This window comes from Xyrauchen texanus, chromosome 8 (genome assembly GCF_025860055.1).
Source record: "Xyrauchen texanus isolate HMW12.3.18 chromosome 8, RBS_HiC_50CHRs, whole genome shotgun sequence".
Taxonomy (NCBI): Eukaryota; Metazoa; Chordata; class Actinopteri; order Cypriniformes; family Catostomidae; genus Xyrauchen; species Xyrauchen texanus.
Window position 1 is genome coordinate 9,417,227 of NC_068283.1, and position 21,545 is coordinate 9,438,771.

General features: G+C 37.7%; 2 protein-coding genes and 1 pseudogene across 2 annotated transcripts; 2 read left to right on the plus strand and 1 right to left on the minus strand.

Moving 5' to 3' along the window:
• Positions 1–1,950: 1,950 nt before the first annotated feature.
• LOC127647516 (GTPase IMAP family member 4-like) lies at positions 1,951–5,506 on the minus strand (annotated as a pseudogene).
• On the plus strand, positions 4,862–13,315 carry btr02 (bloodthirsty-related gene family, member 2). Its single transcript, XM_052132054.1, has 7 exons — positions 4,862–4,929; positions 6,419–6,715; positions 6,907–6,990; positions 8,145–8,375; positions 9,625–9,766; positions 11,395–11,421; positions 11,508–13,315. Exons 2-7 carry the CDS (start codon positions 6,422–6,424, stop codon positions 12,050–12,052), a joined length of 1,323 nt encoding a protein of 440 aa, XP_051988014.1. The 5' UTR covers positions 4,862–4,929; positions 6,419–6,421; the 3' UTR covers positions 12,053–13,315.
• Positions 13,316–13,559: 244 nt separating this feature from the next.
• Positions 13,560–17,586, plus strand: LOC127647665 (claudin-4-like). Its single transcript, XM_052132065.1, has 2 exons — positions 13,560–14,173; positions 16,572–17,586. Exon 2 carries the CDS (start codon positions 16,708–16,710, stop codon positions 17,356–17,358), a length of 651 nt encoding a protein of 216 aa, XP_051988025.1. The 5' UTR covers positions 13,560–14,173; positions 16,572–16,707; the 3' UTR covers positions 17,359–17,586.
• The last annotated feature ends 3,959 nt before the right edge of the window (positions 17,587–21,545 follow it).

Sequence of the window (21,545 nt, forward strand, 5' to 3'; positions counted from 1 at the left end):
TGCCTGAGAGTGGAGGAATGGCTGCCTACCATGAGGGGAGTGGTCAGAGCTGCTGCCAGGGGCAGAGGAGACCCCTAGCGGCCGCTAAAATGCAGCGGGGTCAAGAGAGGAGCCTTGCATGTAGGCAACATGCTAAATTACCTCGCCAAGCTCCTCCAATGTTATCTCCGATTGTCAGTTTAGGGAGTTCTAATGGTTCCACAAATTTTCAAATATCTTTATCAGTAGATGAAGATGTGGAACTATAGAGATCAAAATAGAATTCTTTAAAAGCATTATTAATATCAATGGCTGGGGTAAAAATTTCACTGACACTCTCTGTTTTATAGATCTTGCCAGAAGTTTTCCTGCCTTGTCTCCCAACTCAAAGTATGACTATTGCCCTGAATAGCCAAACTCCACCTACCATGACAAAATAGTTTTTTTATCTGTATTTCAATCGGGTCAATTCAAATCAGACGACATTCAACGCTTCAGCTCTGCCTCGGCACTTTTAATATTCCCTTCCAACTCCACAAGTTCTCGTGCTTTGGATTTTTTGATGAATGAGGCATACTGTATGATCTGACCGCTAAGACCCTCCTTAAGTGCCTCCCAAGCCACGCCCACAGAGGATTCTGAGGACCAGTTGGTATCCATATAAACCCTGATTTCTGCCTTTAATATTTGTTGAAATTCAGGATTTTGCAAAAAGGATACATTACAGCACCACTATATTATGATGTATTTCTCTCCATATGTTATGATGTATTTCTCTCCATATGTGGCAACACCTCTAAACTCACCAGGGGATGATCTGAGACTAAGATGTTTCCAATTGAGTAATGAACAACAGATGAAATGAGGGACTTTTACAAAAAAAAAAAAATCTATTCCTGAATAAATCTTATGGACTGATGAAAAAAATGTATAGTCCTGTAGGAACAAGATTTTTACACCTCCTGTGAATTGTCAATGTTGCTCTAGGGGACTTACACACTTTTGCTTCACTATGATTAAGGACTGAATCCATCAAAAGATTAAAGTCTAATCCATATTATATCATGAGGGGTGCCAGCAGCTTGCAACATCCCTTCAAGATCTATAAAAAAGCCCTGATCATCAGCGTTAGGTGCGTAAATATTAGCAAAAATAAGACTTTTCCCCAGAATTTCTACTAAAACAATAATAAATCTTCCTAATTTATCTTTAGTCTGTTTGAGACATTTTAATTGTAGATGTTTATTTATCAATGTAATGACTCCCCTGCTCTTACTTGAGCCAGCACTAAAGAAAACATGTCCACCCCATATCTTCCCAAATCTTTCAGCTTCCTGGGTGGAAAGATGCTTTTCTTGAAGAAACACTATATCATATTTCTTACGTTTAAGAAAATAAATAACCTTCCTTTTTATGGGGTGCCCCAACCCGTTTACATTCCATGTGGAGAGAGACAATCTGCTCTTATTAACATTTGGCATTTTGACATATGTAAAAAAAAAATTGTCTGTCTAAAATAAAATAATTTTATTTATTTAATACTAAAATAAAAATATACACATTTTGTGAGACAGAAGTACACTACAAAAATAATCTATAAAACTCCAGCCAGTAGTGAACCAGCAAAAAAAAAAATCAAAGCACAAAGAACATGCAGATTAATTCGTGTTATTCCACAAAACAGACTCCAGCCACTAGGTCGGAACCAGCACAAAGAAAAACAAAATAGGCGCTCAGTTTCCTCGGACTGTCAAGTGAATGTTCAGTGAGTCAGGCTCACTCGGCTGCATCTAGAGCATCCCACAATGACTTTCGTTATAGCATAAATAGAAGCGAGCCCTCCACCCTGACCTGTAGCCCAAGGCGACCTAAAGAAATGTACAGTCTGGGGGAAAGTCTAGGTCACAAATAAAAAATCTCTTGAAGTGAATTTTTTTTTGGATAAATGTCTTGTTTGATAGCGATATAGCATTAACCAATGCCAACTTGATTAAAACTGAGTCTCTTACCGCCTTTGATGCACAACACAGCGGGCGGAAAGTTTCGGAGTTCTTCGGCACCTTTACAAAGATTTTGCGGCTGGTGTTGAGTATGTTCGGCGAAGAACTCTGGAACAATTGGCTAAATCCACAGGTACACCAGTTCGAAAGAGAGTACCAGGTAATTAAGCGATAAAAATCCAGCTTGTATCCAGAGAAGAGAGGCCAGGAATGGGTCACAGAGAAAGATGTCAAGCAGGACTTTACCCCCTCTTTAAGGGAGGACTTTAAGGGAGGATATACCCCCTCATTTTCCACGTCTACTGCAACGTTTCCTCGATGGAAGACCACAAGGAAGCTGGCATAAACACGATGGTATATTGGGTAGAATTGGAGGAAGCAATTGGAGGAAGCATGGTACATTTGTAGGTACACGCGCCTACAAATGTACCTTTTCCAACAGCATAATCAACAAGTCTTCCACAATTAGCTCAGCCATTTTGCTGCTCTCCAACTGTACTCTTTCTTCATACTTCATAATCTCACTGGAAAATGTCTCCCCTGAATGTTCATTCTCCAGCACTTTCGACTTCTCCCTGACCTTCTTCTCCTTTGACAGTCTGATGACTCGCTCCTCAGTTTGAATTCATTTTCGGCATTTTCAAATTCCAGGTTTGAATAAATTCCATGCTTCAAAACCTTCTCATCTACCTGGACAAACCATATTTTTGTCTCACTACCGTTAATCCTGTTTATTTACTCTTTGAAGAACAGGTAGTTCTGCCGACATTCTCTACTGACAGAGTTTTCAGACTTTTCTCATGGTATAAAACAAACAAAGTGTGCTTAAAGATGCTTTCTTCAAAGTTGTGTATCACTGGCTTTAATATGTCAATAGACGTCACATTAAATGGATCTAAAACTAAGAGTGCAGCATGAGGCCCTGGACAGGAGAAACAAACAGCCATCTTGAACTCCTGATGAAGTATTATGTATGGCAAATAATTATTCTTAAGACTTGGTGTGTTGACCGTTGTTATGTTTCTCTCTTGGATGGCCTGTGAACTTTTCTTGGTATGTTGAATTATTGACATCATCTCTGGTACAGATGCCAGATGCCAAAACTGAGTGTGTCAAAGAGATCTGATGAAGACTTGAGCTGCCAAAGACCAGCATCCTCAATGGTGTCTCAGTGCTTACTGTGAAATGAGGTTAAATATTCTTAAATCTCAATCTTTATAACTGAAGTTCATCAAATGTTTGATTTCTTGGCCAACTCACTGTTAGGTGGTTTCTATAAGCTCCATCATCTCCTTATTCTTGCTATGTCTGATGCCATCTTACAAGTAACAGTAACTGGGCCAGAAGAATTTGGATTATGCTATCCTATTAAAAGAAAATCAATTTTGTGATATAGATAGAATGATAGATAGTTTAACACTCATGCAGTGATTGAACTATTCCATGCCGACTAGAAGTCAAGCGATATATCGGTTTACAATATATCGGTGCCGATACTTGCTTTTTCAAACAATCGGTTGTCTGCATCTATTTCATGTGCTTGAGGGTTTACCAGTATAACAGTGGCCTTCTAGAGATTAAATAAAAACTGACTCCGCGTAGAGTTTTATTGTGCCACGTGACTACTTCTATTGATGGATGATGATCAATTGTTGATGAATTACTGCTCAAACAGTATTTAATAACCTATGACAACGTTTACTTAATAGTGTTTGTAATGTGATACATGGTAGATGATTGTAAGAGAGCATGTTTTATTTCCCATATGTGTTTTTGTGAGCTGGAAGCGCATACATTTCAAAATAAGAGTCCCCGGTGTAATAAAATAATAATGATAAATAATAATAATAATAATACAAATAAACTGTATCTGGGATTTTATAAATTATGGTCTCTGGTTGTCTCTATGTCTGTGCCTGTCATAAGGAAATACTTTTTTTAACATTCAAAGAATTGATTTTTAAAAACAATCGGCTGATTTATTGGTTACCTGCTTTTTCTACCAGCTGAGTTATCCGTATCAGAAAAATAAAACACTATTTGTTGACCTCTAATACTAACCTGCTAGTAGGAGTGAAGATACTCCTTACAAAGCTGTAGTCCTTACAATAAGACTATGTTTCAAAACTTAGCGAGCTGCCTAACTAGGCAGAATTTTGAAGCATCACAGGCACAATCTGGAAGCAAAGGCTGTTCTTTTGGTCAAATTTTAAGACAGCATCACAAGTATGTTTAGCAGAGATGGTAATCTCAATGTATTGCGACAAGCTCAGTGAGAAATCCATCCAAGATGGTGGACAAAGTTAGAGAAATATTAATAATTAATTCATTAATGAATTCATTTGTCAAAATATTGATAATAACAAGTTAATAAAAATCTACTATTTTACCCAATATTTGTGTGTGCTATGTAATTTTATGAGTATTAGAGAGTCACAACATTTGCTTAGCAACATGCTAACGCAACACTGATATCAGCTGTGATATTTGATATCAAGGCATCTTGATAAAAGACAGAAAACACTAAACATGGGAAAGAGGAAAAGGCGACATTTTTAGTTATCATCATCAAACAAACCCAGGCTTTGAGTGAATTAACCAATGAGAATCGGAGTAGGGGGTGGTCCTGCAAAACAGTGAAATTTAAAGCTTAAAAAAATCAATTATAAACTTAAAAGATACTAGTGCAACCAGTGATCACAATAAACAGTATTTTAAAGAATTTTTATTTTTGGTACAAAGTTGTAAATTTTATATTTTGTCAAAGTGTTAATAAGAAAATCTATTTTCAACACTACGCTATTTGTTATCTTGCATGACTCAGCGGCAGGCAGGGATTGTCTGGCCACTCCCCTTGTTGAAAACACACCTGTGCACTTTAATGATCCAGTTCGCTTTTAGGAAACTTGCCACAGACGTGAACCAGTCCCATTCACAAGCGTCAACAGAGGTAAGTTCCAATGAGATTACAATAACTACCCTTGAACATGTAACTTTAAATATTAGCTCACTATTTATAGGGCAACAATCTAGCTTTTAAAGCAAGATCTATCAAGACGGGTGGGAAATGTATTGCAATTATATAGGCCTACAGCTAAAATATAAAATGAAGTTTCATTTTTGTGAAACATGGCTCATTTGTATTGTTTGACCAATAACTAAAAGTGTACATGAGAGCTACTGTTTGAAAGTCTGTTACAGTACACAGCTCCGAAACCGGCTGGATACATATTTAGACTTGTCTGCATTGCGAAAAGAGATTTCTGGTTCAACTTGTTCATCCACATATCACGGTGTACTCACGTTGCCACAGAATGGAATGGCACACAATGTGTTATATAATCATTTGGAAAAATTTACATAGCCACAAAAACCCAAGAGTTCCTCTTTCATGAAAGATATTGCAGAAAGGCAGGGTTGGAGAAGGACAGCATATTTGTTTTTATTGTATATAATATATTGTACTTTTTTGTAACACTGGAATGTCTGGTATGACGCTAACAGGCAAGAATGTTCCATTCTCTCATCTTGGCTAATGTGTTTGCTTTCTATGACAATGACCTGCACTTAACCTGAACATTTACTTGCTCAAGTATTTTGTTAATGTACTGTATATTAGGACATTCTTTTTATTATATATTCTATGATTTGAGAAATAAGATGTCAAATTATATATATTATTTTTATTTTTCTACTTTATTATGCAAGTATAAATGTATTAATGATTTCACTTGGTGCTCGTGTAGACATAAATTCACACGAGTAGAAATAAAAGTAAAGACTAAAATGATAAATGCTGTCTTTGCAGGGTATATTTGAAGGTAGGAAGCCATCAAGGCATTTCCCAATCTAATATTTGCGTAACATCCTGTCTACTAAATGCTTCATCCTGTCGGTTTTTGAAGACAGCATGGATGTGTATTTCACTGCCTTCTAAATCCCACAATCTTGTGCTTGCAGTTGGATGGTTGGTGAAGAAAAAAAAAAAAAAAAAGGAACAGTCAAAATTTAATTAATTCATTGATGTCTTTTTTTCAACATACAGTATAGTTATATTTCCAGGAAGAAATACAAATTGTAGTTATTGAATATTTCTTTGGTGATGACTAAAGCTAGCTTGAGTTTGTTTTAGATCATTGGATATTGTGTTATGGTGCATTGGAAATTTAGGCTTTGATCACACTGCAGGGGAAATCCCAATTTTTTTTCTGATAGGCTATCTGTGTGAACGACCCCTTACGGAAGAGAGAACTTATGTTTTTTCTCTTTATGATGTCACCACAGGTTGGGACACAGTGTTGAAATGCAACATATGCAAAATTACTGGAAGCCTTTGCTATGGATGGGAGTGACAAAAAATTTGCATGTGAAGTTATGAAATACTGAAAAAAAATATTTTTAAGTTTTATTTGACAAGTGATTTTATGTTGCGTTCTCAGGCAATGGAATCAACTATCAGCCTCCTCTCCGAGAAGCCCTTCCTGTGCTCTCTGTGCGAGGAAATCTTCAGCAACCCAGTCACGACGCCCTGTGGACACAGCTTTTGTAAAATGTGTCTGCGTGTGTACTGGAGCCGCAGTGGGTCAGATGAGTGTCCACTCTGTAGGAGGGCCTTTGGTTCCAGACCCCATCTCAGTGTTAACCGCATACTGGCGGACGTCACTGAAAACTACAGGAAAACACGTTTGACTGCTAAATCGAAGTTTTTTAGTATGGATGAACTGCAAGATGAACCTGTGAGTACTTTTAGAAGGGTAAAGAAATGCAGACTCTAAAATAACTGGCAGTACAGGAGAGAATCGGTTGCATCACACTCCACTGCACGATGCAAAGGTTGTGGTTTTGAGTGATTGAGACAACATTATTAATATGAGCAAACACTCTTACTAATTTTTGTTGTTTTTCTTCACTCATACACTGGAAACAGAAGAATGCAGGAGAGGTGGAACAAATGATCCAGGAGAGACTTCAGAAGGTTGAGAAACTTCAGTATTCCTTAAAGCTGTTGAAGGTACAGCAACATCATTTAAAACCAACATTTTCAGGATTATTTGTGAGAAAAAATTGCTTAGTTTTTTTAATCATTTACTCACCCTCATCTCATCAAAACCCATTTTTATTCCTTATTCTTCTTCCTTCAAAAACAAAATGAGATATTAAACAGAATGTCCGAGCTGCTTTTTTTCCATACAACGATACTGCTCCAAAAAGGACCATAAAAATATGTGAAGAACTGGCTGGAATTTAAGGTCAGGTTTGATATCATTGGTCAACATGACCATACGGGAAATCAGCATGTTGTTTCCAATAGTTCCTGTTCTATAGGTTCACCCACATTATGTCAAATCGCTGATAAGTGGCATCTCCTGTCAGACATTTTTCATAGGCTCAAACGTGTTTACATTCTCTTGTGGTACAACCAGAAGCGCATTGCGTAAACACCCTGGGAGACCCAGGTTTGCCTCTTGTTTTGAAACCAGGAAGTACTAATCACATTCCCATAATCATTGACTAATGTGATTTTGGAGGTTGCATTTTTCCCTCTAACATTATATTTTTACTCCACTTATGGTTTGGGTTGGGAGTTTCAGTTAATAAAATATGCATCCCTCTTCACTGTAATATGTATCGCTTCAAAACTTGCTTTTGTCGCCCCTCTGTGGACATTTCCACACTTACCGCTTTTGCCACTGGGGGCAGTGTTTCGAATTTCAGTTAGCACAGACCGATTTTAGCTAAAGAAAAGTTAACCTACAGTTTCTGATTTCACTGTGAGATCAGTCTGGTAGGGGCAAATGCCAGAGATATGGGGCTCTCACAGGTCACTTGACCGCAAGTTTGAAAAAAGCAAATGAGATTTGAGAGCTTCAGCAGAGGATAAGATTATTTCCTTACACAACCCTATTATGTGGCGTTAGAACACTTGAAATACAGCGTGCAAGTCAGATGGACTACTTTCATGACGCTTTAATAATGCTTGGCATTATAAATTACAATCTACTTGTATGGAAAACAGTTGCTCAGGCATTCCATCTAATGTCTCCTTAAGTGTTTCTCCTTTAGAAAATAATACTGAAATGGAACAACGTGAGGGTGTGTAATTGATGACGATATATACATTTTTGGTTGAACTGTTCCTTTAATGCGTGTTCTTCCCCCACACAGAATACTTGTCTCAAGGAGGTTCAGGAGAGTCAGAGGGTGTTTTCTTCTCTGTTGAGCACATTAGAGCAGAGCCATAAACTGGTAGTGGATGCAGTCGAGCAGAAACAAAGAGAGGCGGAGAAAAGAGTCGACAGACTTGTGAAAAGTCTGGAGAAAGAAATCCTTGATCTGAAAAGTGAACACACCCAGCCAGAGCACTTACGTTTGGATGACAAGGAGCGTCTTAAAAAGGTGACCTAATTCAAACTGGTTTCTGTAGAAAATAATAAATCACTTTTTTATTTTGCTTTCAGTAGTCTTTGTTTTTTCTAATGCCTAGTCTGATTTTTTTTCTTTCTCTTTAACACATCTTTGGAACAGCACATGTCTCTGAATTCAATATGTTAATCTTAAAGGTTAACTCCACCTTTTTACCAAAAGTTTTACTCCTTAGGAAATTAATTGTAATTTTGAAACACAAGTTGGAAAACATGAGCTCTCACATTAAAATGAAGACTCCACTCATATCAGTAACCATATAAAAGCAATTTTATTCTACATGGAGTGTCCACACATGGGCGCTGCCATGTTAGATTCACATGACCAGTCAAATACTGATTAATCTCAGTAACCATCCTGATGTGACATGTACTCCCATTGATTAAAGTAATCATGGCTGACTGTGAGTTGTGAATTTTTACACTGGCATCAGTAAATTAAATCTATTGATTTGAAATGATGCTGCATCCAGGCCACTAGGTGTCAGTGCCAATAACTAGGCGGTTATAACAACATGGCAGCCCCCTTGGGGGGACCCTCTCCATGTAGAATAAAACAGCTTTTATAAGGTTACTGATATGACTGGGGTCTTTATCTCATGTGGGTTATCATGATTATATACTTACATTTCAAAATTAATATCTTTAGGAGTAAAACCTTTTAAGTGAGAAACAAAAATGACTGCATGCACCTTTAAAGAAATATTTTAAGTAATATTTAAAAATCTGTCATTATTTTCTCTACTTCATTTCATTCCAGACCCATATACCCACACCCCCAATGAGAAATGTTTTAAAAAGTGTTCATGCAACTATTTACCATACAACGGCTGCTCCTGTTAAGCTCTAAAAGCACCAAATAACACCAATAAAGAACCATAAAAGTAGTCCATGCAGCCTGTGCACAAATTGCCAAGGTGAAGGAAAGATTATCCGTGAATAATGACTTTAGTTTTGTTCTGTTTCTTACACAAAGCTATTGGATGGCTTTAAAAGTTGTTTCGGCTACTTTTATTGTGCTCTTGTGGACCCCCCTTTTTAGATCCTGACAGCCATGGTCACTCTTAGCTTCTGTTGAAAAAGGGCTATTGTTCCATGAAGATTCTTTAAAATTTGCCCTTTTGTGTTCTACAGAGAAACAACAGGTTTTGGAATGACAATAATGAAAAATGTAAACATGTTCAGCATTTGAAAGAATACTGTACATTTTTTCCAATCTTTAGAGTTTCAGTCATATACCGGCAGTGATGAGAGACTGGTCTAAAGTCACACTGGAGACTGACCCTTGCGTTGGCTTCACCAGGCAGGCAGTGGTTGACTTCATGGATACAGCCATGGTGGAAGCTAGAAGACTTTCTAAAGCAGGTATGTATGATTAATTTTATTTGTGTTTTGTTGCATAATTTCCTTCCACTGTGTTCCAGTTGTTGCTTAATTATGCTTTTGCCTGTTGGTCCTAAACAGATACTTTTTTCCATTTAGTACCCTTATTAGCATTTTTGAGCATCTACGTGTTTGATTTAATGTACTGGGGTCAAATACATTTCCATTGTAGCACCATAGGTGAGATAACCTTCACAATGAAGACATAAATTTGTTTTCAGTCAAAGTATGTTTATCCAAATGCTGTGCATCTATTTAACGTAAGCAATGTTGTCTGTCATGCACCCACAAACACGAATGTGTATGGACAGTGGCAATCCTGACACCCCTAGACGAGAGCAGACATTACAGACAAAACTAATTCTACTATAAATTCTACAAAATGTATCTGGGACAAAAACAGTGATTTTAATTAGGGTGAAATTAAACAAATAGGGTGTCAACATCAAATTGAATAGATTCATACTTAAAAGGAAACGTTCACCCAAATATAAAAATTCTCTCATTATTTACTCACCCTCATGCCATCCCAGCTGTGCATGACTTACTTTCATGTTTTTTAGAAGAATATTTCAGCCCTGTAGGTCCTCACAATGCAAGTGAATGGGTGCCAACATTTTGAAGATCCAAAAATCAAACAAGTCAGAATTAAAGTAATCCATAAGACTCCAGTGGTTTAATCCATGTCTTCTGAAGTGATATGATAAATATGGATGAGAAACGGATCAATATTTAAGTTTTATTTTTACTATAAATCTTCACCTATGACCAGTCCCTACCAGTAGGTGGTGATATGCGCAAAGAATGCTAATCACCAAAAACAAAATTCAGATTTTCTGTAAAAAAGGACTTAAATATGTATGTGTTTCTCACCCACACTTATCATGTCACTTCTGAAAACATGGATTAAACCACTGGAGTCTTATGGATTACTTTAATTCTGACTTGTTTGATTTTTGGAACTTCAAAATGTTGGCACCCATTCACTTGCATTGTGAGGACCTACAGGGCTGAAATATTCTTTTAAAAACTCCATTTGTGTTCTGCAGAAGAAAGTCCCACATTGGACATTATGAGGTTGAGTAAATGATGAGAGAATTGTCATTTTTTGGTGAACTATCCCTTTAATAAAACAAACTTAATTAAATAGTTATAAACACTTATGTTTTGCTTAAAACATGCAATGACTTAACATGGGCTCAAGTGTATCGATGAATCTTTTTTTTTTAACTGCTCAACATGAACCATACAATCAAACCGATTCATTAAAATGAATTGGACTTCCCAAAGCCACATAAGTAAATTGAGTCCTTTGTTTTAACCGGTATAGAGAAGCACATTTTATTACTGTCTCTGTTTGCGTGCCTGCAGCATGTGCAATGCGACAAAAAGCGATGTAGTGTTTTGTTATATTATACTTTGGAAAAAGTAGCTGTAACTTTTTACCATACGGTTCCAGTTGTTAACATTAGTTAACATGAACTTGCAATTGATTTTTTTTTTTTACAGCATTTATTTATCTTTGTTAATGTTATCTTTTTTGTATTGTTACTATTGGGTATGTATCCTACAGTATGAATTTTGTATAAGTCCTTTTTAATATTTTTCAGAACTGAAGAGATTGCAGAAATACTCCGGTATGTTTAATAATACAAATATCTGTTTTATTTACATATTTTTTACAATGGTATTTCTGGAAATCTAATTAATGTCTTCATTACAGTTGACATTACTCTGAATCACCGGACAGCCCACCCCTATCTCTACATCTCTGAGGACAGGAAAGAGGTTAGACATACAATTAAGCGACAAGAAGTCCCAGAGAACCCTAAGAGGTTTGACCGGGTGGCCAATGTGATGGCCAAGGAAGCCCTTAGCTATGGAAGACACCTCTGGGAAGTGGATGTTGGAGATAAGACTGAGTGGGACTTGGGCGTGGCCAGACAAACTGTCAACAGAAAGGGGAAATTCACAATATGTCCTGCCAATGGCTTCTGGACATTTAGCTTAAAGAATGGGACCCAGTATGTGGCTAACACATTCCCTCCCACTTCACTGAGCCTCGGTCATAGGCCAAGAAAAGTGGCCATCTACCTGGACTATGGGGAGGGCCGCATGTCTTTCTTCTGTTTGGACACTGGAGCTCATATCCACACTTTCAAAGATACTTTCACAGATAAGCTCCACCCCATCCTCAGCCCGGGACGACCTCATGGGGACAAGAACACTGCTCCTCTTATAATCAGCTCCAGCTGTTGCAGTATCTGAACCAATATGCTGCCCTGACATTTCAGGATATCATTATTATTAGAAAATTGCAAATATGCAATTATTTATAATTTTATTTATATATATTATTATTTTACCATTTGAATGGGATATGATGGTCAAGCTGCTCACAAGCCATTTTCTTCTGTAATCTGATGTATTTATGAGCGAAACTGGATATTCAGTGAGAACAGAAACTGTTGGGCGGGACTTAATTTGATCTAGAATTGTTTGGGCCATCTACATTTAGATGCATGAGGATTTTATTTACTTGAAATTATGAATCACTCACAATAATGCTGCATTAACTTCCTGTCAGAATTACTGTTATTACGAGATGACAATAGAGCACAACAGTACCCCGCCCGCTTGGTCAGCTTCTGGGTTCCGGAAGTATTTTTCCCATTCATTTTTAACATAGGCTTTTCATAAAATCCTCCATAAGAGTTACAAGTCATGAACCAAACCAACCAGCTCCAAGGTGAATCACAACAACTCAAACTTTGATTTAAGGGAAAACATTATTTGAAAATTGCTCAAGACAAAGATACAAGGCTATGTACTTACCGTCTTTCACGAGGGTACAAACTACAATCCCATGAAGCATTGAATAAAAAACTATGAGAATATGTGAAAGTATTGATTTTAGGTTGTTGAATGTAAGTATAGAAACAATATATCTTGCGTTTATTGCAAGATAGTCCGATATATAAGTAGTTTAAGGGTAAAGGGAGACCGACTCGATGACGTCATTCACAGTGCGTCATCGGAGTGGGCGGTCACTCCGAACCACGTTTTGTGAGCTTCAACCTGCAGTTCTCTGATTGGTAGATCTTTCTCTGATGTACCATGGGTAATGCTGTTGTTTAATATAAGTCCCACTATCAAACACGATTTGTAAACATTGAAGTTGAGAACGCAGACAGATGGCTTCAATGGAAGCACATGCCATCGACAAACAATCAAGTAGCTGCCTCTAAAGGTTTATAAGTTATCATTGAAAATAAAATGGTCTATGGGATAATTGAATGGGATTTTAACTTCTGGAACCAGACTGTGGCGCTCTATTCCAAGAGTCTACTCGGACTGAGAAATGATTTGTTTCTATGGCAATGCCAAAATGGATCCATCACTAGATTAGCTCTGTACGCTAATCACAACATGCGTTCACCTCTACACGTTCTTGCAAAAAGTTTAAGAACAACAATTACAAAAACCAAAAGTTTCCTCAAGTAGCACTGGCTTTAATAAAGTGTCATATAAAACAGAGAAATGTGTTTACTGCCTTTTCACTGTTGAGGCCATATTGTTTTTTGTCCAAGCTAGACATCATGAGTTTACAACTTTTAACAGAACAGTTATTACAAGGAATCTCACAATGTATGATGGTGGATGCACCATAAGACCAGCAACGTGCATTAGGAGAGTGAATTGGGTACATTTTGATTTCACATTTACTTTAAAGGTGATGCCTTTGTTTTAACTCACAACATTTTTGATCCAATCTGCTGTTTGGCTAAATTTTTTAACATTTAAAAAGTTTCTAGAGCCAAAACTGCACACAAAGCTACAATAGCACTTTTATTTGTTTATTACTATTTTTTTACATTCCATTGTCATGGAGACATGAAAGAGGTCAACATATTTGAACTGTGAAATGAATTTAAGGGAATAAGAAACAAAGTTCACATCAAAGCAACGAGGAGGCGAAGGATTGAAAAGAGGACTAGAATGATGGTTTAGGTTGGTTTGAGGGGCGAGAGAACAGTGAGTTATTGTGTTGGTACACCAGGCACTGGGAGACACACTCGGACACGTTAACGCATTCACACACTGACACGAGCGTGTGCGTGTGCCCACCGCTGCACAGACCAGAGCTGGTATCCCAGAGGGTAGCACTTTACTCCACTCCTGTTCTTGTCTCTCAAACCTACAGCCCAAGTGACGTTCACCCTCTCCATTACTCCAGAGTTTTTAATCCGTAGGTTTCACCTCCATCGCAGCAACATTTAGGGCATTTTGGGTGAAGTGCTGTGTCCAGATTGAAGATACCCAACACAGAGTGGAGGACTAGCTGATGAGAGACTGTGGAATAAGCTGAACTTCAGTATCATCCATCAGGTAAGGTTTTGATTTTATTATGGAAATATTTATATATATATATTATTCTGAGCATTCTGTCTGTGATATTTTGAATTGCTTAAATCCCTCCCAAAAAAAATCTTAATATAGTTTAAGCTGGATTGCTGGTCTTAGCTGGACTTCCATGTCAGGCTGTTCTGGTTTTCTAATGTTGGTGGGTTGCTGGGCACTTGTCAGCTGTTTGGGTTGGGTCCCCAGCTGAAGACCAGCTAGACACCTTAAACCAACTAAAACCAGCAGACCATTTTAGGCTGGTCTAAGATTTTTTTTTTCCCATCATAATTTCATTAAAGTGTGTTTAAAGGTTGTAATTAAATTTTAATCGAATGTAAACACTTACAGTCTGCTTGGGCCACTCTGAAAGTTTCAAAGAAAGCTTCTTGTGTTTTTCTGAGACTCCATGTGTTTTTCTGAGATAATCCACTCACCCCACCAGGCGTAGCTCTACACCCACGGCAGTGTGAAAAGAACTCATTCTCTCACATGTATAGTGAATCCAGTAGTGCTCACTATGCATAAAAGTGCCTAAATATTTATAATGCATAAAATCCCATGAATATGTAAAGAGATTGTCAAAGTTAAGCTCTGTCTCAAGCATTTATGGTATAATGTTGATTAACATAATTTAGACAAAAAAAAGAAAACATTGTGGTCCTAGTAGGCTCTTCCATTGGAAGCCAGACAATCCACATCAAAATACCATTTCAAAAGTAGCTATATATATACGTTATACCTGTTAACATGAGACCAGTGTGATGAAATGACTTATTCGCCATGTCTGTGTGAAGTCATATCCAGTCTTATAACCTCAAAGTAAACCTGCAACTTTAAGATATGTGCAAAGATACCAGAAAGAGACACAGGAATGCAAAACCAGAAGTTTATACACATTGAAATATAGTTCCTCCTCATAAAGGACAATTTTAACAACTTTACAATTGAAATAATTGTCATGGTTTTACAGAGTAATTCATGTAAGTGAGAAAATGCAAGCTTCACATTTCTACCTTGTTAAAGCCTTTGGACCACTGGCCCTGTTTATTTCCATTGTATAAGTTCGCCCCTGCCCCAAGTAGAATAAAACAGCTTTTATAAGGTTACTGATATGACTCCTCATCTCATGTGAATGTTCATGATTTTTCAAAATTAATTTCTTTAGGAGTGAAACTTTTTGAATGGGGAAAAATTACCTTTTTAAAGGAATGTTTCACCCAAAAATGAAAATTCTCTCATTATATACCCTCATGCCATCCCAGATGTGTATGACTTTCTTTCTTCTGCTGAACACAAATTAAGATTTTTGGAAGAATGTTTCAGCTCTGTTGGTCCATACAATGCAAGTAATTGGTGACCAGAACTTTGAAGCACATAAAGGCATCATAAAAGAAATCCATACAACTCCAGTGGTTTAATCCATGTCTTCAGAAGCGACATAATAGGTGTGGGTGAGAAACAGATCAATATTTATGTCATTTTTATTTATTATTCTCCTGCATAGTACGTGGCAATATGCATGAAGAATGTGAATTGACAAAAGCTAAAGAAGAATATAGAGGTGAAAATGGATATTTATAGTAAAAAAAGGACTTAACTATTGATCTGTTTCTCACCCACATCAATCATATAAATTCTGAAGACATGGATTAAACCACTGGAGTATTGTGGATTACATTTATGCTGCATTTATGTCCTTTTTTAGCTTCAAAGTTCTGGCCACCATTCACTTGTATTGAATGGACCTACAGAGCTGAAAAAATCTTCATTTGTGTTCAGCAGAAGAAAGTCAGTCATACACATCAGGGATGGCATGAGGGTCAGTAAATGATGAGAGAATAAAAAATTTGGGGTGAACTATCCCTTTTTTTTTTTTTATCGAATTTATGCCGGCTCAAATTCGCATGACTTTCTGTCTTCTGCGGAACACAAAGATTTTCTTAAGGCTATATGATGTGTGTTCCACCATACAATGCAAGTCAGTGGGGTCCAAATCTTTCAAGTTCCAAAAAGGACTATACGACAGTGGTTTAATCCATGTCCTCTGAAGCGATAAGATCAGTTTTGGGTACTTACTTTTTCTCTGTACATCTTTGGGTACTTGTTTTTCTCTCTACATCTTTACATCTACAGTCTACTTGGTGCATTCATAATTCGATTATGCACGTGAACAGCCCCCTGCACACGCATCAAGCGTGAGAACTTGTAATCGAACTTAAAATTGCAATCGCGCCAAGGAGACTGCAGATATTCCTCATTCCTTTAAGAAACTTTGCAGCATCAGGAGTTCATGTCAAGACTGAAATTCAAATGACCTTGATTTATCTATCTGTATTTTTAGAGCTTGTATAACTTACGTGGTTTCATTTGCTCTGTCCTGTAGGTCCACTTCAGTTTACATTCGGCTTTCTTTTTGTGGAGCACATTTAGAACAAAAGGAAAAGGACTTCTTGCTGACGTTTAAGTGTGTCAAAGGTTTCTATCTCTTGGACTCTTCTCAGTGATCATTCTTGGAAAAGATGGCAACAACTGGCATGCAACTGCTAGGCTTGGTCCTGTCTATCATCGGCTGGGTGGGTGGGTTCCTGGTGTGTATCCTGCCCATGTGGAGGGTCACCGCCTTCATCGGGAACAACATCGTAACTGCGCAGATCACATGGGAGGGCCTGTGGATGAATTGTATCTGGCAGAGCACAGGGGAAATTCAATGCAAGGTGTATGACAGCTTGTTGGCTCTTCCAAGTGACATGAAGGCCGCCCGTGGTCTTACCGTGCTGGCTTTGATTATCTGCACACTGTCACTTACACTCGGCATTTTGGGTATCAAGTGCACAGAGTGTGTGGGCCACCAAAGCCTCAAGGCACGCTTGGCCCGAGTGTCAGGTGTGCTCTTTGTCATTGCGGGGTTCCTCATCCTTGTGCCTGTCTGCTGGACGGCCCATTCCATCATCAGGGATTTCTATGACCCGTATGTTGCGGCCCCTCACAAACGTGAGCTTGGCCCTGCTCTCTACCTGGGCTGGGGTGGTTCGGCTCTGCTGTTGATCGGTGGATCGCTCCTCTATACAGGGTCAAATCCCTCCGGGATTCCTTCCTCTCCCACGTTTAGCAGTGGGGAGAGCAGCCCACGCCGAGCAGGTGGACCTACCCAAGTCAAAGGTTACGTTTAATGACCAACAGCAGCGCGGCATTGCCCGGAAGTGCTCTCTGCTAGTGTTTCTCATTGTGATGGTTTCAAGCTAATTTTAATGGATTTTTTATCATTCAGAACATTTGGTTGTGTGATGGAGGTAGTGAATAAAAATGTGAAATCAAGTTTCATTTCCACCTCTAATGTCCACTTATAAGTCTATCTTTCTCTGTATTTGTCCATTTATGTCATTAAATAATAAAACACTTAAATCCTTTTAAAGTCTCATTTCTTTGTTTATGAAGAATAGCAGACTGATGATTCCTCAGTATATGACATTTTGTTTAGAGCAAACAGATTTACACAGAAGAGATACTGAAAGTTGCTGTAAGCTCTATTTTTACTGATATTGGGTTTTGAATGGCCAATCGCTGATAAAATGATGAGAAAAACAACATATTTGAGAATGGTGTGATTTAAAAAAATATTGTTGGTAAAAAACAAACTGGTAAAACTAGTAACTTTTGCTTGATACTTGCAAATATACTAGAAAGAGGCTGTTGACATGAAGTGAACTCTACTCAAAGGTGTAGATTCCAGGGGGGATGGGGGGGGGAGGTACTCGCCATGCTGACTCCGAGATTGAATGGTTTTGTGGACCCAGATAGACCGGCGTTTGCGTTTTCGCCACAGATAAACAGCCGCTATGGCAAAAAGCATGCCTGGTTTCTCATTCATCTTTGATATAAAGCTTTTTATGTACTGATTCCATTTATATTTAGTCTTTTCCCTCAAATGTTTGTTTTTAGTGGCAAGAAAAGAGATTTACTGTCAACAGCAATGGAATGACATCCGTGAATGTCATTTATAAACGTTACTAGGCAACCAGTAGTGGGAACACCCACTAGCGACTTCGCCAGCCACTGGCGACCTGCAGCGACAAAGTCGCTGGCAGTGTGTACGCAGCTTTAATACAAAATATTTAATCCATACAAATAAATAATTATTTTTGGATCATGTTATATTTTATCCAGTTTTGATATGTCAAAAAGTAAAACACTACAGCTGGTGTGAACTGATGTCTCTCACGCTCGCCCACTCGCTCTCTCTCTCTCTCCCCCCACCTTGGATTATGGACAAGATAGCGTTGGTGCGTGTACATTGACTGTACACTCAATGTCTCGTTTCCTTTGTCTCAAGGCACCGAGGTTATGTATGTAACCGAGATGTTCACTTACGATTCGACATTGCATAGTAATGCATATGGGGAATCGAATCCCATTATGCCGCAATACACAACATCAATTCCCAGAGAGGAAACATGGTGCCGCAGTCTTGTGGGATGACGACTGACATAAGTATGCTGCAGTGAGTGATCCACGTGTTGGCCAGGAGGGGAGCTATATTCATGTAGTACGAGTTAACTCCTTATGAACCCAGTCGGGAAGGGAGTTTATTTATAATTATATAAAGTGCTTGTGACTTTTTGGTCAATTATAACGGCCTGAATGCAGGTGGTTGTGCAAACCCCCGTACTTAAAGGGAATGGCATATATATAAGAAATAGCAAGTGCTCTAAACAGAGAGGACTTGTGAAGAAAGAGACGTTACATCTAGGTTGTTAAACCTTGCGAATGTGTATTGAGAGGACCATCCTGCTGCAAAACATATGTCTTGTATTTATAACCTTGAAAATGCTATTTAAATACCCCTTTTAACATAATTAAATACTGTTTTGTGTAAATAAACACATTATTAACCCTATGTTTTTACATGTGAACATGTAAAAGTACAGGTAAGATAAATACGAATAAAAGGTTAAAGTTCAGTTCATTTCAGTTTATAAATCCCCAAGATTATTTACTTATTTTTAAATTAACATATGTTGTGAACAAAAACAGTCTCAGAGTATAAGTTTAATACTAACAAGAACAGTACCAGCAATTTTTTCTTCCACTTCAAGCACTACTTACAACTAGGGTTGGGAACCGAGAACCGGGTCTAGTATGTTTGATTCCCCAAACAATTATTCAAAGGAGCAGGTTCTTTTGAATCAACTACGCAAAATATACCTTGTTTTTGGTACAGTCCAATCCCAAAAGAACCATTCTAATGAGCTGGTTCTTTTGAGTCACAGTGTGAAACATACAGCGCTTTAGGTATACAAGTAATCTTACACTGATGTGCAAGTTATGAATGTCCAACTCGAGATTAAATAAGAATGGTTGAAGTCTCACAAGCTTGAAGTACAACATTAGGCTACAAATCACAGTCTATAACATCTCTGGAACAACTGGGTCTATTTTAAATCAAGCAGTGCAGTTACTGACTGGTTGTTCATATGAAAATGAATAATTAAAGATTATATATATATAACATATATAACAAGTTTCGTTGTAATAAGGGGAATTTTATAAAATAATAAATTAATTTATAAAATATGCCATCAGATTTCTTGTTGGTTTAGATTTATTTCAAATATAGTTAGGATCTATTATTGGATTGTATGTAGGTCTTTAAAAAGTCTGCAAACACACATTTAAAAGAACTGTATTAAATGTATTTCTGATTGGTTGTATCTGCTCTGTAGTAATCTGAAATGATCTCATTATTTGGTAACAGACTGCAGAGGAAATAAGAATTTCATTGCTCATTTCCAAATAATTCTTTAAAAAAAAGGTTCTAAAAGAATTACTGGAACCGTTAAGAAACCAGAATCAATAAGAGCAATCGGAACAGGAATCGATTCCCAATGTGGGATTCCCAATCTTTGATATTATAGGCATTTGTGAATCACATACGATGCAGGATTAGATCTTACATAGGGCTTTAAAATGGAAACAAATTGTCATTCACAAAGTTTGGAATTTTTTAAATATCTGTGGGCTGGCAATTCCACACAAATCATTATCCTGTCTGCTGTGAGATTCCACATGTAAACAGTCAATGAAGACGCTCTTAGCTCATGTTGTCTTGACTCTCTGAGCATCTCTAACTGTTGTTATGGGGGCTGCTTCTTTAGACAGTAGTACAATAGCACTGTATGCTGCACCACCAGCACAGCATCTACAATAGCCTACATTGTCTACAGAGCCAGGTAGTGACTCATGTATGACCTAATTCATTGTGTGAATATAACGGGTTGTAAAATATAGAAAAGTAGTTATTGTCTTGACTATTGGGGTATATGATGTATGATTGGCAACAGGACTGAAAGCTCATGTTTGCCTCTATTTACTAGACAAAGATTCAACCAGGGTGACATAATGTTGAGGGCATTGATACATTCAGGTAGTGTTTTGGCTTGAACTCTTGCTCAGCTGTTGCACATGGGATGACAGTTGCATTCATGAAATAAACATACAAATAATGCAAGGACTGGTGTACTCATTTTTTCTTCATTGTAACCATGGTTTCCACCAAAACAGCTACCATAGTTCCATCTGCACAGTTACTCTGTTACAACAATAAACTGTCACTGCCATAAAACACAAGTTAACAAAATGGCAAAAAGATTCTGAAAGCATTTTATGCATGTTTCAAACTGTTACAAGCAGGTTCACACAAGCTTTTATAGTCTTTCCAACAAGACAGTCCATTGGCAGCCATCTTTGGAATGCTCCCGGGATGCTACTTCCAGTCATGCCAGTGCAGCTCCTATCTACTTGAATGGGGGAACACTGAAATCTCAAAAATGGTTGGTCATGATAACAATCAAATAGCGTATTTTAAATCAGCAGTAAAATCTGGTATCATAAACTGCTTCTTTACCTCATATTACGCTAAAAACTCGAATAACTTATGCGCATGTGTGTTCTTGAGTTGATTGACAGGTGATGGCTGATTCTAAAAGGTGATTGTCTCTTTTGCCTGGAAAGTGGGACTTCCTTTATACATACATTGGCCGTTGGGCACTAGAGCTATTTGGTTGAGCATTCCAGTTTCTCCTATTCATTTTAATAGAAGTGACCCATCTCTGCTAAATAGTCTCTGGCTTTTTAGCAAGGCAGGTGACTTATAGAAAAGTCTTCAAGTATAACATGGTTGTAGTGTATTTACATATAATTTAGAGATGTAGTCTCAATCAGTTAAAATGGGTATTTTGCACATATTTTACTATTATTAAATGTAGGGTAATTTTCACGCTGGCTAGATGTAGGAGGGAATTTAGGGTCTCGAAATATGTGAGCTATGAACTAAATTAAACTGTCCTTATTAGGTAAGGAA